At 51.4% G+C, this 13331-nt stretch overlaps 1 protein-coding gene and 1 long non-coding RNA gene across 9 annotated transcripts in view; one reads left to right on the forward strand and one right to left on the reverse strand.

Moving 5' to 3' along the window:
• Positions 1-2408: 2408 nt before the first annotated feature.
• PNPO (pyridoxamine 5'-phosphate oxidase) lies at positions 2409-8229 on the reverse strand. 2 transcript variants are annotated; one of them, XM_077852957.1, is made up of 7 exons: positions 7941-8225; positions 6915-7039; positions 5187-5286; positions 4318-4371; positions 3965-4093; positions 3585-3655; positions 2409-3382 (listed from the first exon to the last, which is right to left on the reverse strand). In XM_077852957.1, exons 1-7 carry the CDS (start codon positions 8076-8078, stop codon positions 3214-3216), a joined length of 786 nt encoding a protein of 261 aa, XP_077709083.1. In that variant the 5' UTR covers positions 8079-8225; the 3' UTR covers positions 2409-3213. The 2 variants fall into 2 exon arrangements, with proteins under 2 accessions (XP_077709083.1, XP_077709084.1); XM_077852958.1 differs by lacking the exon at positions 3965-4093 and having other exon boundaries at positions 7941-8229.
• Positions 8073-13331, forward strand: part of LOC144286472 (uncharacterized) — a 33076-nt gene continuing 27817 nt past the window's right edge. Inside the window, exons 1-2 of one of the 7 annotated variants that reach the window (XR_013354526.1) lie at positions 8073-8404; positions 9122-9370. This is a non-coding gene — a long non-coding RNA (uncharacterized LOC144286472). The other 6 variants (XR_013354522.1, XR_013354523.1, XR_013354524.1 and 3 more) reach the window with 6 other exon arrangements.

Genomic DNA, 13331 nt, shown 5'->3' on the forward strand with positions numbered 1-13331 from the left:
CCAGAGCTGGCTTGTGCACATGACTGCTGCATACAGCCCCCTGCACTCTTGATTTTCATCTGCCTGGGGGATGGGAGCAACGAAAGGAGTACAGTCACCTTCCGCAGAAGGCGAGGTAGGGTGGTAGAGGGTAATGCCTGCAGTTTAGGATTCTGATTCTGGCACCAGCTGGGGGAGAGCTAATCAGCCGTGAGGCGGAATACTCCGAGACACCACACCATAGGGACCTGCCACTTCTGCACATCCTGAGGTCCCTTGAGGGAGGCCAGGGCTGGGGCTGGGGCTGGGCCCTGGGCCACCAAGGCCTCCTTCTGCCCAATACTGGCACCACATTGCCACCATTACCCCTCTTAGGCGAGAGGATCTAAGGCCCTTCTGCCTTGTAAGGGAGAGCCTGCTCCAGCCTCAAAGTGATGTCTGCAGGAATCTTCCAGGGAATCCCCACAAATATCCTGAAGCTGGGGAAAAGGTGGTGGGTGCGTGCTAAAAGCCAAAGGGAAATCTGTCTGGCCAGGGAGTCGGAGAGAGGTAGCTGCACGCTTTCATGAGGCCAGAGGAGGAGGAACCGAGAGTGCAAATATACGCAGGAACTGTGAGAGGCTACGGGTTATCGACCACAGTTTCACTGGGCCAGGACCCAACCAGGTGGGGGAGGCAGGAGGGGCCAGCTGGAACCGGCTTGCACTGCCCAGGAGGGGCCTACCCTGGGCAGAGGGCTCCCCCTGCTGGCCGTCCAACCTCTAGTGAGAGGAGGAGGGAGGTTGCAGGGGTCGTTTAAATCCCCCAACCCTTCTCCTTCCTGGGCGGGAGAGGGGGTGGGTGGGGGGATGCGACCAGGCCAGGTTGAACATTAATCTTACACACGGCTGACGAGGTTTTATTACAGACTTGGCACAGTGATTGTCAAAAACAGGAAAGGAACAGCTGAAACCAGGCTCAGAGCTGGGGGTGAAGGGGGATACATAGCTCCCAATAACAAGACAAGGTAGAGAAGGGCACCCCAGCACCCTGCCTATGGTGTCCACAGGGTTAGCATCGTACCTTCCTACCCTCAGGATCATCACCTACAGGGCCACCCTTGCAGGAGCCAGTTAATGACAGACACTGAAGTACAGCACACACCCACGCAGTGGAATGGAACAGTTTACAGAGTTGGTGAGTTCCATGCCAGCGTGCACAAGTAAGAGTTCCCTGATTCTGGCTTAGTCACAGCAAACATTTACCCAGCCTGGCTCCCCTCCAGAGAGGCTGGAGGCCATTCATTCAAGTTGTCCTTTTTTTTTTTTTTTTAAGATTTTATTTATTCATGAGACACACAGGGGGAGAGAGAGAGAGAGAGAGGCAGAGACACAGGCAGAGGGAGAAGCAGGCTCCATGCAGGGAGCCCAACGTGGGACTCGATCCCGGGTCTCCAAGATCACGCCCTGAGCTGAAGGCGGCACTAAACCGCTGAGCCACCTGGGCTGCCCTCAAGTTGTCCTTGGTCACCAGACTTGCACTCAAGAAAAGCAAATACAGTTCAGCACAAGCATCAGCTTCATAAAGAATCCAATGGTGAGGGTGAATGGTCATACGTTTATGGAGGCTGGTGACACCGTTGGGGACATGGTATCTGGTCACCAGGTGAGGGGGAGTCTTGTTAAATGCAGAACAGGACACGTGGGTCTGAGGTGGGCTTTTAAGTGGTGTTGCTGCTGGTCTGTGGACTGTACTGAGTAGCAAGGATCTCAAACGGTGGGCGGTGGGGAGGGGGTTCTTTTGCCTGCACAGAATTCCCTAGGGAGCCTTTAAGTTTCCCCAAGCTCAGACCTCACTCAGCCTAGTTAAATCACATATGATTAAAGCTCCCTGGGTAATTCCAGCATGGATGAAAATCAGGGTCTGGGAGTCATCAGTAGAGGTGGGGAGTAGGTGAAGGATGTATGAGTGGTCAGAATGATGTAATCTCTATAACAATATATGTGTGTACACACACACACATACACACACAGTTCTCAGAAACAAACATGGAAAAGTAAAGCTTGATTGACGGTATCAGCACATGAATCCCTTCTATAAAACTCCTAGGGGCACCTGGGTGGCTCAGTTGGTTAAGCATCTGCCTCCAGCTCGGGTCATGATCCCAGGATCCTAGGATCAAGCCCTGCATCAGGCTCCCTGCTCAGTGGGGAGCCCGCTTCTTTCTCTCTCACTCCCCCTGCTTGGGTTCACTCTCAAGTAAACAAAATCTTAAAAATATACATATATATGTAAAACTCCTGATTACTTGAGATTGAATACTTCTAGAGACTTGCTACCTAACAGGTAGCCCACTCCCTCATAGGTAGTCCTGGTTGTTACAAGTCTCTCTTCATACCAAGAGGAAATCTACTTCGATGCAACTTCCACCTATGGGTCCTTTGGAGCTCCAGAGAATAAATTTAATCTCTTTTCCACATTGTTGTGCTTCAGATAATAGGAGGCAGTTATCAGTAAGGTATAATGCTATAAAAATATCCTATTAGTAAATACGTTTCCTTTAGTTGCAAGCAACAGAAAATTGATCCTGGCTAGTTTAAGCCAAAAACTTTTTTTTTTTTTTTTTTTTTTTAACAGGGATAATGGGTGTTTTGAGGCAGGAGGAGGTGTTATACACAGCCCAGACATGGGAAAGAAGGATCCAAGGTCACTAAGGGAATTACAAGAGCAGCAGCTGGAGGCTGTTGCTTCTTGGCTGCCATTAATGACTTGGCTACAGTGCCTCTCATACTCTGGGTCTCTCCATTTCAAATTTCAAATTGTTGACAAGAAAAAACAGATTGACTAGATTGGCTCAGGTGCTTATGTTGGAACCAGTCAGCTTTGGGTAGTATGACTCAGTGACAGGGTGGTAACAGAGCAGCCCCGGGCCCACCTAGTGTCACCAGAAGAGGGAATCACACCAGCTATTACCTCTAGAGGGAGCTAGTCCAATAAATCATATTCAAGGTCAAGAAAATAATTATGGGTTTGTTTGTTTTTTTTCCGTTTGTGATTCTCTATGCCACTGCTTATGCTTCACAAGACTACCTAACTGAGAATCAAGTGAAAATACAGAATTTGGAGTTTGAACTCTGAAGAGCCTTAAATGTAAGGGGTGAGGAGGGAAATAGGTTGAGTTTAGAAGGGCCAGCTCCCAATCCCATACCCTCTCTTAGCACCTGGCCCCAGATCCAGTTGGCGCCAGCAGGTTAGTCAGGGTGCAAGTCTCTCATACAGCCAGTCTTCCTCCCCACGGTGGGTCATGGGCCCCAAAGGGGAGTCTCCTGTTGGCAGGCCCCTCCGAAAGATGATCCGGTCATGCAGACGGTTGGTTTGGCCTTGCCAGAACTCCATCACTTGTGGGTACAGGATGTAGCCACCCCTTCAAGAGAAACAGTGGGTTTGGTGCTCTGTGCATTTTTCCAACAGGTTACCCCCCACCCTGTCTCCACCTCAGGACCCCTTGAGGGAAGTTGCTAATATGAATCTGACGAGGATTACCAGGGGGAGCAGATCTATAATTCCAGGGGGAGTTGTTTCAAGTTCTGGTGCCCCTTTCTGGACAACCACCAAGCATCACTCACCAGTACTTTGGCTTTGGCACCTCTTGTTCTTGGTAGAGCTGTTCCAATTCCTCATTCTTCTTTCTCAGATACTATCCAGGGGAAGGAAATTGAGGAAGGCCCAGACTGAGTCAGTGATTCACCTAATAACCATTTACTAAGCACGTGCTGTTTGCCAGCCACTGGAACACAGGTGAACGAGGGAGGCTGGCCTCTCTCCTCCAGAAGCACAGTCCAACCAGAGGGTCAGATAAAGGAAGCCCATTTCCCCATCTTTACTTCCCCAGGGAGACTATCCTTTCATTTTGCTGGAGAGAGGGCCTTGGCATCCCCCGGGGACAGCTGCTGGGGATGAGCTAAGGCCCCTGCCACCCAGAGGACTAAGAAGAAACTCGACTCACCTCCCGATTGGGGATTACAGAACTCTGGTGGCTGACCACAGCCCCAATTTGGCTGCTCTTGGGGCGGGAGTGGAAGTAACACTCAGCCTCCTCTTCAGGCAGCTTCTTCACAGAGCCCTCCACACGGACCTGCTCAAGGATGGCCCTGGCTAGACGGTCTGCAATGCCTCCTGCCCTCCCTACCAACACAGGCCCCCTTCCTCTCTTCCTACCCCTCTCCACTGCCCCACCACTGCTGGCTCCAACTAGACCAGTTCATTAAGAGCTGAGAGGCAGGTCGTTTTCCCAGCCTGAGGACCTCCACTGGGCTCATCGATAATGAGCCCCTGGTTGTCCTGGAACTGCTCACTCACCTGGCGGTTGAGGGGCTCCCAGTAGAAGACAAGGGAGGCAAAGGGATTGGAGTCCTGGAAATAAAAGAGGATTCGCCATCGGCCATCAAAACAGCAGGGAGAACACCTCCACCGTGCAGAAAGGAGGTAGGAAGTCTGCAGCATGCAGGCATACAGGGGATAACAAAACATCTCATTTAAACCCTCAAAGGTATGCCTACTTTTACGGGTGTAGGAGACAGACTCAGAGAGGTTAAGGAACCTGCCTAAGTTCACACAGTAAGTGCTAGAGCCGTGCTGAAAACCTAAGCCAGATGGATTCCAAAGTGAGGCTTGCCATTTCTCTCATCCATAGATTTGCAAGTCCTCAGAAATGCACCTGTGGCCAGTATGGATTCCGGGAGTCCTTTGGGTTCATGACTGAATGCACACAAAGTATCAACTCTGGGCTTGACCCCAGGAGAGGTGCTGGGGGAATGGGAGAGGTACAACGGATGCAGCCTCTGCCTCCACAGAGCTTACTGGGTATTTAGCAAGGGAGACAAGTATCAATCACATAAACATACCAACAAATGCAGTCACAAACTGAAAAGAAGGTAGAAAGTAAAGTGACACGTTAAGATGATGGTGAATGGCAGCTGAGGTAGCATAGGGATCAGGGATGACTTTCCCTAGAAGGTAGCACAGGGGCTGAAAGCCAAAGGGTTGGGAGTTACTTAGGTAAGTGGATGGCAGAGGCGGGGTGGTCAGAGCGAGCACTCATTCATGGCAAAGAAAAGGAAGAGTGCCAAGGCCCGCAGGCAGGACGGTGCCCAAACACAGCCAGCAAGTGGGCAGGGGTGGGGCTAGCACCAGAGGGAAGGAAGGACAGGCCCCTGCAGGCCCCTCACCAGCTCTCTTCCCTTCCGACTCTCGAAGTTAGTGAAGAAGCGGAAGCCATCCTTGCCAAAGCCCTTCAGCAGTACCATGCGGGCAGAAGGTTTTCCATCTCTGGGGCAAAGACCAGAGCAAGTGGTCAGAGCCCATGTCACTGTCCTTGCTGCCACCCCTCACCTGGGTGCTCCCCTGAGCTCCTGGCACCTGCACCCCCTTATTCTGTATTGTCCGGGCATGCAGGCTCCCCATTCCCACCTCCCCCTGGGGGCTTGTCCTAGAGGTGCAACTATGACATCACTGCCTGATGCCTGTTATAGCCTGGCGCCTGTTATAGCCTGGGGCCTGTTATAGACTGAACTGTGTCTCCTTAAAATTTTTTTTTTTTTTTAAGATTTTATTTAAGAGGGATCCCTGGGTGGCGCAGCGGTTTGGCGCCTGCCTTTGGCCCAGGGCGCGATCCTGGAGACCCGGGATCGAATCCCACATCGGGCTCCCGGTGCATGGAGCCTGCTTCTCTCTCTGCCTGAGTCTCTGCCTCTCTCTCTCTCTCTCTCTGTGACTATCATAAAAAAAAAAAAAAAAAAAAAAAAATTAAAAAAAAAAAAGATTTTATTTAAGAGACACACAGAGAGAGAGGCAGAAACATAGGCAGAGGGAGAAGCAGGCTTCCCGCAGGGAGCCCAATTCAGGACTCGATCCCAGGACCCTGGGATCACAACCTGAGCCAAAGGCAGATGCTCAATCACTGAGTCACCCAGGTGCCCTGTCTCCCTAAAATTCAGTGTTGAAGCCCTAACTGCCAATGTGGCTGTGTATGGAGATAGGGCTTTTAGGGAGGTAATTAAGTGAGACTCTAATCCAATAGGCCTGGTGTCCAGAAAGATATCTCTCTCTCTCCTTCTTCCCACTCTCTGCATGCACCATGGAACACAGTTTTAAGGGTGGTGACCAATTATAATGCAATCAGCCAATGCTTAGCCATCACAGAAAGGGTGGTTCCTTCAGGTCCTCCGCTCAGAGTTCTGGGGGATATCCAGGGGCACAATACCAGAGCCCTGCCTTCAAGGCCTTACACTTTATTTATTGATTTTATTTATTTATTTATTTATTTATTTATTTATTTATTCATTCATTCATTCATTCATTCATTCACGAGAGACAGAGAGAAAGAGAGAGACAGAGACACAGGCAGAGGGAAAAGCAGGCTCCACGCAGGGAGCCCGATGTGGGACTCGATCCCGGGACTCCAGGATCACGCCTGGGCCAAAGGCAGGCGCTAAACTGCTGAGCCTTACACTTTAATGGCCTTACACTTTAATGAGCAGGGACAAGAGTGGAATAACAGGCTAATGTCAGAGGTGTCTCAAGGAGTATACAATTGATTGTCAAATAAAGAATACAAGGAAGCACTGTGCTAGATTTCAGGAGAGGTTCCAGGAGTAGCTCTTAAGGAGCAGACGGGAATTGGGTAGATGGGGAGATTAGGGAGATAAGGGTGGTGTGGGTGGGCGCTTTAGGAACAGACATGAAGGAGGCACTACATTGTTATTACTGAAATGGAATTAAGTAGAGTGTGATCTTTGGTTTACAGGTAAGGACACCGAAGCCCAAAGAGGACAAATTACTTGCCAGAAGCCACAAAGCATGTTAATAACAGAACTATCCTCATAAATTTGCATTCCGCCAATTTGAGAGCTTCCTAAGTTTCTTACTTCACCTGTACCCACCCGCACTATGCCCACCTGGTGCAGGTAGCCAGACACATGGCATTGGCTTCCCCTATGTCAGGACACTGAACAGCCTCCTCAAACCAGGTAGCAAACTGCTTCATGGGGTCCAGGGAGGTCAGCTGAGTCTCCTCAAACGCCTGGGGAAGGAGAGTTTTATTTAACAAATACATACAATTCTCACTGCACACATGGTATTGTTCCAGGAACTTTTCCTAACAAAAAACAGTACCCAGGAAGTAGGTTCTGCTAGCTGTATTTTACAGGTGAGGACAGAGGCATAAAAACGTGGTAACTCGCCAACCCCCACAGTAGCGACGGATGAATCAGGGTTTCATCTCATGCGTGTCAAACCTATCACCTGAAGAGCATTAAAAAAAAAAAATAAAAAAAAAATAAATAAATAAATAAATAAATAAAAGCAAACCATATTTGTGGGCTCAACACCCACAAATTCTCAGTAGGTGTGAGGTTTAATGAAAAACTGCATGTTTAGCAAGTACTTCTGGAAATGCTCACACACAACGAGATCTAGAAACTGCGGCTCTGTTCTGTTGGTTCCTCCTCGGAGCAGGGAAAAGGGAAAGAACTCCTCCAAAGGCGAAGGGAAGGGGCTGAAGGCAGTGAGACCTAGGAGCTTTCTCCTCCCCGCTCTCTGTGAGTCATACCCCTCCCCCACGGGTTACTTATCAAATATTTAGAAGCTGATGGTCACTGCTGCAAGCGCTCTCCAAATATCAAAGTCCAAACGGCCCTGAGAGTTAGGCACTTACTCCCCAGGTGAGGAAACTGAGGCCCAGGGAGGCTCAGTGATTGCCCGAAACGATGCGCCCGCCCCGCGGGTGGCAGGGTCCCGGCCCAGCGCTCGCGCTCTCGCCCACCGCGACCCGCTGCCTCTCCGCATCCTCGTTTCCCCAGAGCCCCGCTTCCCCCCGCTGCTTGTCTGTGACCCTCCTCGTTCTATGGGGGTGACCCTCAAACCCACCCCGTGGGGTTCCTCCCCTCCCTGCGGGGGGGGGGCTGCCCCCGCGGCCGCCGCACCTCTCGGTCCCCGCGGTAGCTCTTCCGCATCGGGCCCAGGTCCATGACGACACCGCCACCGCACAGGTGGTGGAGGTAGCGGGGCCACCCGGCAGGTCGCCCAAACGTCACGGTGACGCCTCGCAGCCCGCACGTCATGAGGCCGCCAGTCACGTGACCCGGCGTCGCCCAGCGCTGGGTTCCGTTGGGTTCGGAACCAATTTCTCAGCTCGGGAGTTTACCCGGGGGACTGAAGAATTCGCCCGTCGCCAGGCCCTGCTAACAGGTCCTGAGTCCTCGGAGCCAATGGGAGCTCAGGGCCGGAGGAGGGAGACATGCGCGGAGAGGCCATTGGTTGGCGCTGTCCGGGAGCGCGGCCAATAAGAGCGAGAACAGAGGAACCCAGCGGCCAATGGGCGGCGCCTCCGGGGGCGGGAGCAGAGAGACAAGGAAATGCTGTCACCGCCGTTAGCACGCACGTGGAGGTTTGTTAAAGGTATAGGGCCCGCAGCCGCCCGGGGTGGGGGCGGGGAATGAGTCCCCGGGAGCTAGCCGGAGCGGTCGGTGGGGAGTGGCTGGCCCCCAGCAGGTGCCTAGAGGCGAGGCTAGTGCAGGAAGGACCCCCCCTCGGGGGAAGCTGGGGGCGGGCGCGGGGGGGGGGTTGCCTGGGAAAGGACAAATGGAAAACCAGAATTAGGGGCCAGACTCAGACGAGGTGATGGGGAGACACAGAGGAGGGGCGGTCTCTGGTTGAGGGAAGAAATCGGGGCTGGAGAGTGGGAGAGGTTGAGGCGAGTTGTGGATCACACAGGATAGGTCCTGTGGAGGGTGCATGAGGGTGCGGGTGGAGGGGGGTGTGGGGTCCTCTGGAGTGCGGGGAGAACGCGGTGGAGTGAGGAAGAGACTGTGGGATGGGAAGGAAGACTGCTGAATGGAAAGCGGGGGAAGGGAAATTTGGGATCAAGCCATCCCAGACCAGAGCCATCTTCCTTCCAGCTCTGAACTCTCTCTCTGCCTCATTTCTTTAACCCCAGGTCAGAGCATGCTGCTCCCTTTGCTCATGATTTCTCCTTTACTGGAGCAGTGGGAGTTCACACCAGGCAGTGTTCTGGTAGATGGAAACGTTGTCGCTGCCTCTACTGCTCCTGGGCCTTCCTCATCTTCGCAGGGTTTTCCACTTCTTCACATTTTGTCTTTCCTAGGTAGTTGGAGTCTAGTTCCTAGGGAATGCCAGCCATAGCTGGGGCACCGGGGAGCAGGTGGCTGTGCAAAGCCATTTCCAGGCTGTGGACCAAAAGGGCTGAGACATGGAAAACCTACCAGGGCCCATTCCAGCTTTGACCTGGCTGGGGCAGCCTTGGGTCAAGTCCTCTCTGTAGTCCAGGTTTCCACCAACATCAGGAAGGGGAGCTGCAGGAGCCATCTAGGCAGGCACCCCAGGACTGTGCCAGGTAAGGGGAACTTCCTGCCTTATCCAGGTGTCTGCATTACCAGGTGTTAAGCTTCATAAAGCCCTACATTAAATAACCTATCATCTTTTATTATATGGATGTGGCTTGAGCCAAATGGAATCTGGAAGACCCAATTTGCTGCAATGAAATAATACATATCTCAAGGCTTAATGATGTTGATCTGTGGATTCTCCACTGGTTGGACTTTTTTTTTTTTCTACATGGTTTTCTTCCATCAACATGACTGAGAGTTGACTGAACTATACTTTCTTGTTGAGGTTGTCTTTCCACATGTGAACACTGCTGTTCTCAGCTCCTCCCAGGCCCCTGCACTTGAACCTGTGTACGCGTAATTAATGCCCTTTAACACAGATGATTTTGTTCATGGCGCCGCACTGTTGGCACTCCTGGGCTGTGCTGCTCTGGACCTGGGATACTAGGAAATCAAGACTGGATCATTTGAATGGTTTGCTTAAAAGCCAAGAGCTCAGGATAGATATTTATTCATTCCATAGACATTTGTTAAAGACTTCTTTTGGACCAGGCGCTGAGCTAGGTCTGAGAATACTAAGATGAAGAGAGTGAGATGCTTCCTGCCCACAAGGGGTTTGTAGTCTCCCCAATAGGAGAAACAGATCTGAGGGCTGATGAGTTACAGGTCCTTTAGCAGATACTTCGTGAGGAAAAGCGAAGCAGAAAAGAGAGTGGTCTGCAGGGGTCAGACAGTCCGAAAGTCTTCGTAAAGGGCAGGCATTTGATTTGTCTTGTTGACTAAGTGTTCTCCAGACAGACAATGGACCAGGCATGCCAGGAAGAGGGGACAGTGTGCAGAAAGGCAGAGTGTGTTAGGGAAATTGTGGAAAACAGTGTGATTCTCCCAGAGCAAGAAAGACAGTAAGGAGCAGGCCAGACTAGTAGGGAGGCCTGATGATCAGACAGGTGGAAAGGGCCGGGCTTTTATTTATTTATTTTTTAAATCTTTTAAAAAGATTTTATTTGTTTATTCATGAGACACACACACACACACACACACACACACACAGAGGCAGAGACACAGGCAGAGGGAGAAGCAGGCTCCATGCAGGGAGCCTGATGTGGGACTCGATCCTAGAACTCCAGGATCACACCCTGGGCCGAAGACAGGCACCAAACCGCTGAGCCACCCAAGGATCCTTTTTTCTTTTAGGGCCAGGCTTTTAGACAACATTTTCTTTTCTTTCTTTTTTTTTCTTTTCTTTTTTTTTTTTTTTTTATCCTTGCTGTTATCAAACCAGAGTATCTAATTTCTGTTCTTTAAGACTGGATGAAGAGAAAAGGCACTAGATTCCAACAGCCTCTCGCATCCTCGGTGATTAGCAAGGAAGTTTGCAATTCGTTGCCTTTTAAGATTTTCCCTTCTGCTTTGAAAATAATAAGTAGGTTTGTGTTGTGCTTTTCTGCCTAGTGGGATTCGGTGTCTGGATCACAAAGCAGCCCTGCAGCGCAAAGGAGAGAGGGGCCGGCCTTGCTGCTACTGCTAAAATCCCAGCAGGGGTTTTGTCTGCGTGGGAGAAATGAATGTTTTATTGTTACTGCTTTTTTTTAAAACACTTTGCCACCCTCCTCCCATCCCCAACTTGTAAAATTATTAATCTTCTTGAAAGAAAGAGAGCCTTAAGTGAATAGAAAATGTGTTGTAATACTTTACTGTACAGAAGAGGCATACCGGTTTCTCAATATGAAGCAAAAGAGCTGCATGTGGTTTTAGGGACTGTGCCTTGCCTGTCTTCTTCCCATGTTTTTGCATTTATGTTCTTAAGTCACCTTTTCGTCTGATTGTTTGGTTGCATTCTATATTTCACTTGAATCTTAATGACTGTATTTGGGGACTTAGATCTGGTGACCGAGTGGCTGGTGGGTAAGGGAGGGCAAGGCAGGGGCAGGGAGACGTTGGGAGTCAGGGCAGAAGCTGGAAGCCAGGAGCCTGGAGCCGGAGTCTAGGATGGGGCTGGAGGTGAAGGAAGCCACTCACCGGGATAACTTTGGGTGATGTGGGTGGCACTGTTTGTTGAAGAGGGGCATGGTGAAGGAGGAGGTTTGGGGGGAAGATGAGGCCGATCAGACCTGTTGAGTATGAGGGTTTATAGGACACACATGTTTGGCCAGGTTTGATAATCACATCTGGGGCTTAGGGGAGAGGTTTAGGCCGTTGAGACTGGGCTAAGGGTCACGAGCCCCCGAGGCCATGGGGGAGGATGAGAATGAGAAGAGGGCCTGGGAGAATTAAGGAGGATGGGGGAGAGGGGAGAGGCCCAGGAAGATGGTAAGGATGCTAGTGAAATGCAGCCTCCCAGGAGGCCGGTGGCAGACCAGAGGAGGTGTGCTCGGGGCTTGAAGCTCAGGCACTCTTGAGCCCAGCCTGGGGTACACCCAGGACACACAGAGGAGTGGGTACTTGGTGCTCTGCCAGTAGCTACCTGAGCCCTGAGAGTATGGTTATTGGGAGGCCCAGATGGGAGCCGGTCCTCAAAGGCTTGCAGTGGGATATGGAGGAGGCTGACCCTTCCCTGGGTGGCCTGCCTGTGGTTTTGTTGTTAACCCCTCTCATGACCCTTGTGTGTGCTCACAGATCATTTCCCAAATGTGTCCTTTTGTTTTCAGCCCCAGCCTTCATTAGAAGTGCCTTCCAGGGAGGGGGCACATCCCTTACTGTCTCTGGCTCCTTCTCAAAATCCCAGCCAGGGAATGCTCTTCTGTAATGTTTATGCATAAACTGCCTTCATTAAGCTTCTTTGTACCTGGGTGCCAGCCATGGTGAGTAGGCCTTGGGGCCTGGTGGGGGCAGGGCCGAGTGTTTTTGCAACCTGGAGGGATGTTAAGCTTTCCAGGGTGAGTGAGGTATTAGGGCATCGGTCTCAGTCCCAGCCCTGGCTGCCTTGGTAATTGGGGCCACAGGCAGAGGGAGGGGGCCTGATGGTGGGTTCCCAGGCAGGACCCTAGGAATATGACCTAGTGGCTTCTTAGTTTCCTTTGAGAAATCCTGGTTGGTCCTTGGTTTGGGCCTGTCCCATGGTCACTTCTCATTTCCTCTCACCCGGGACTGCGATGAGCAAGTGTTAGACTCTTCCTCAAGCCTTGATTCTCTGCCCTAACCCACCCTGGTTTGCTTTCTTTCCCCCCAGCCCCGTCCTATAGTCCATCTTTTCAGGCTCACTTCTTGCCTCTTCCTCTTTCTCTTCCACTCTTTGACTAGGCAATCCAGCTAGCTGCCACCAGTCCCAATAAGACTGCAATCCCTTTAGTGACTTTTTCCCAATGCTAAAGACCTTGGCCAGATCACTAGAGGTCTCCCAAAACAGTGAATCACCAAGTGAGGGTCCCTGGAATCCATCACCATGTAGAGCTCAGCCAATTTCCATCAGCCATGAGCCCCTGATGGGTCCAGGGAGCTGAGAGGCTGTGAGTGCCTCTTGGTCAGACTTAAGTGTGGGGCCTCACAAGGCCCTCAGAGGTGATTGTAAAGATGGACCAAGGAATTTGAAGGAAGTCTGACCTCTATTTGCTGGCTTAGTTTTTGTTTGTTTTTTTTAAAGGCATTTTGCCTGGACTTGCCTTCAGGAGGGAGGATCTCAGAAACAATGGACCCAAGCCCCTTTCCTTCTGGGTTGTAATCCTAGTGTCTGGGGCCAAAGAGCTACAGTGTTGAGCATCACTGAGCAGACAGGAGGGTGCAGTGAGGGGATGCGCTGCTCCCAAATTTTCAACCAGGGCCTACCAGGTACCCCAGGAGGCCTGTGGCCTTGGGTGATCTGGGGCTGCATGACGCCATCAACAGCCTCCACCCCCAGCAACTCTCCAGTGAACGAGGGCTGGATTAAGGCAGATGAGGGCCTAGCTTGCCACCAAGCCTCTGTATTCTTTGCCCATGCCATCACCCACAGCGGGCAGAATGTCCTCTCCCGCTGCCTGACTCAGGCACCCC

Source organism: Canis aureus, chromosome 16 (assembly GCF_053574225.1).
Source record: "Canis aureus isolate CA01 chromosome 16, VMU_Caureus_v.1.0, whole genome shotgun sequence".
Taxonomy (NCBI): Eukaryota; Metazoa; Chordata; class Mammalia; order Carnivora; family Canidae; genus Canis; species Canis aureus.

Bases quoted from the DNA above. Each gene is read 5' to 3' on its own strand.
- PNPO (XM_077852957.1), bottom strand. From the start codon at position 8,078: ATGACGTGCGGGCTGCGAGGCGTCACCGTGACGTTTGGGCGACCTGCC. The intron at 5,287-6,914 runs GTGGGCATAGTG...TCTTTGCCCCAG, and splicing joins TGTCTGGCTACCTGCACCAG to AGATGGAAAACCTTCTGCCC. The intron at 4,094-4,317 runs GTGAGTGAGCAG...ATCCTTGAGCAG, and splicing joins GGGAGCCCCTCAACCGCCAG to GTCCGTGTGGAGGGCTCTGT.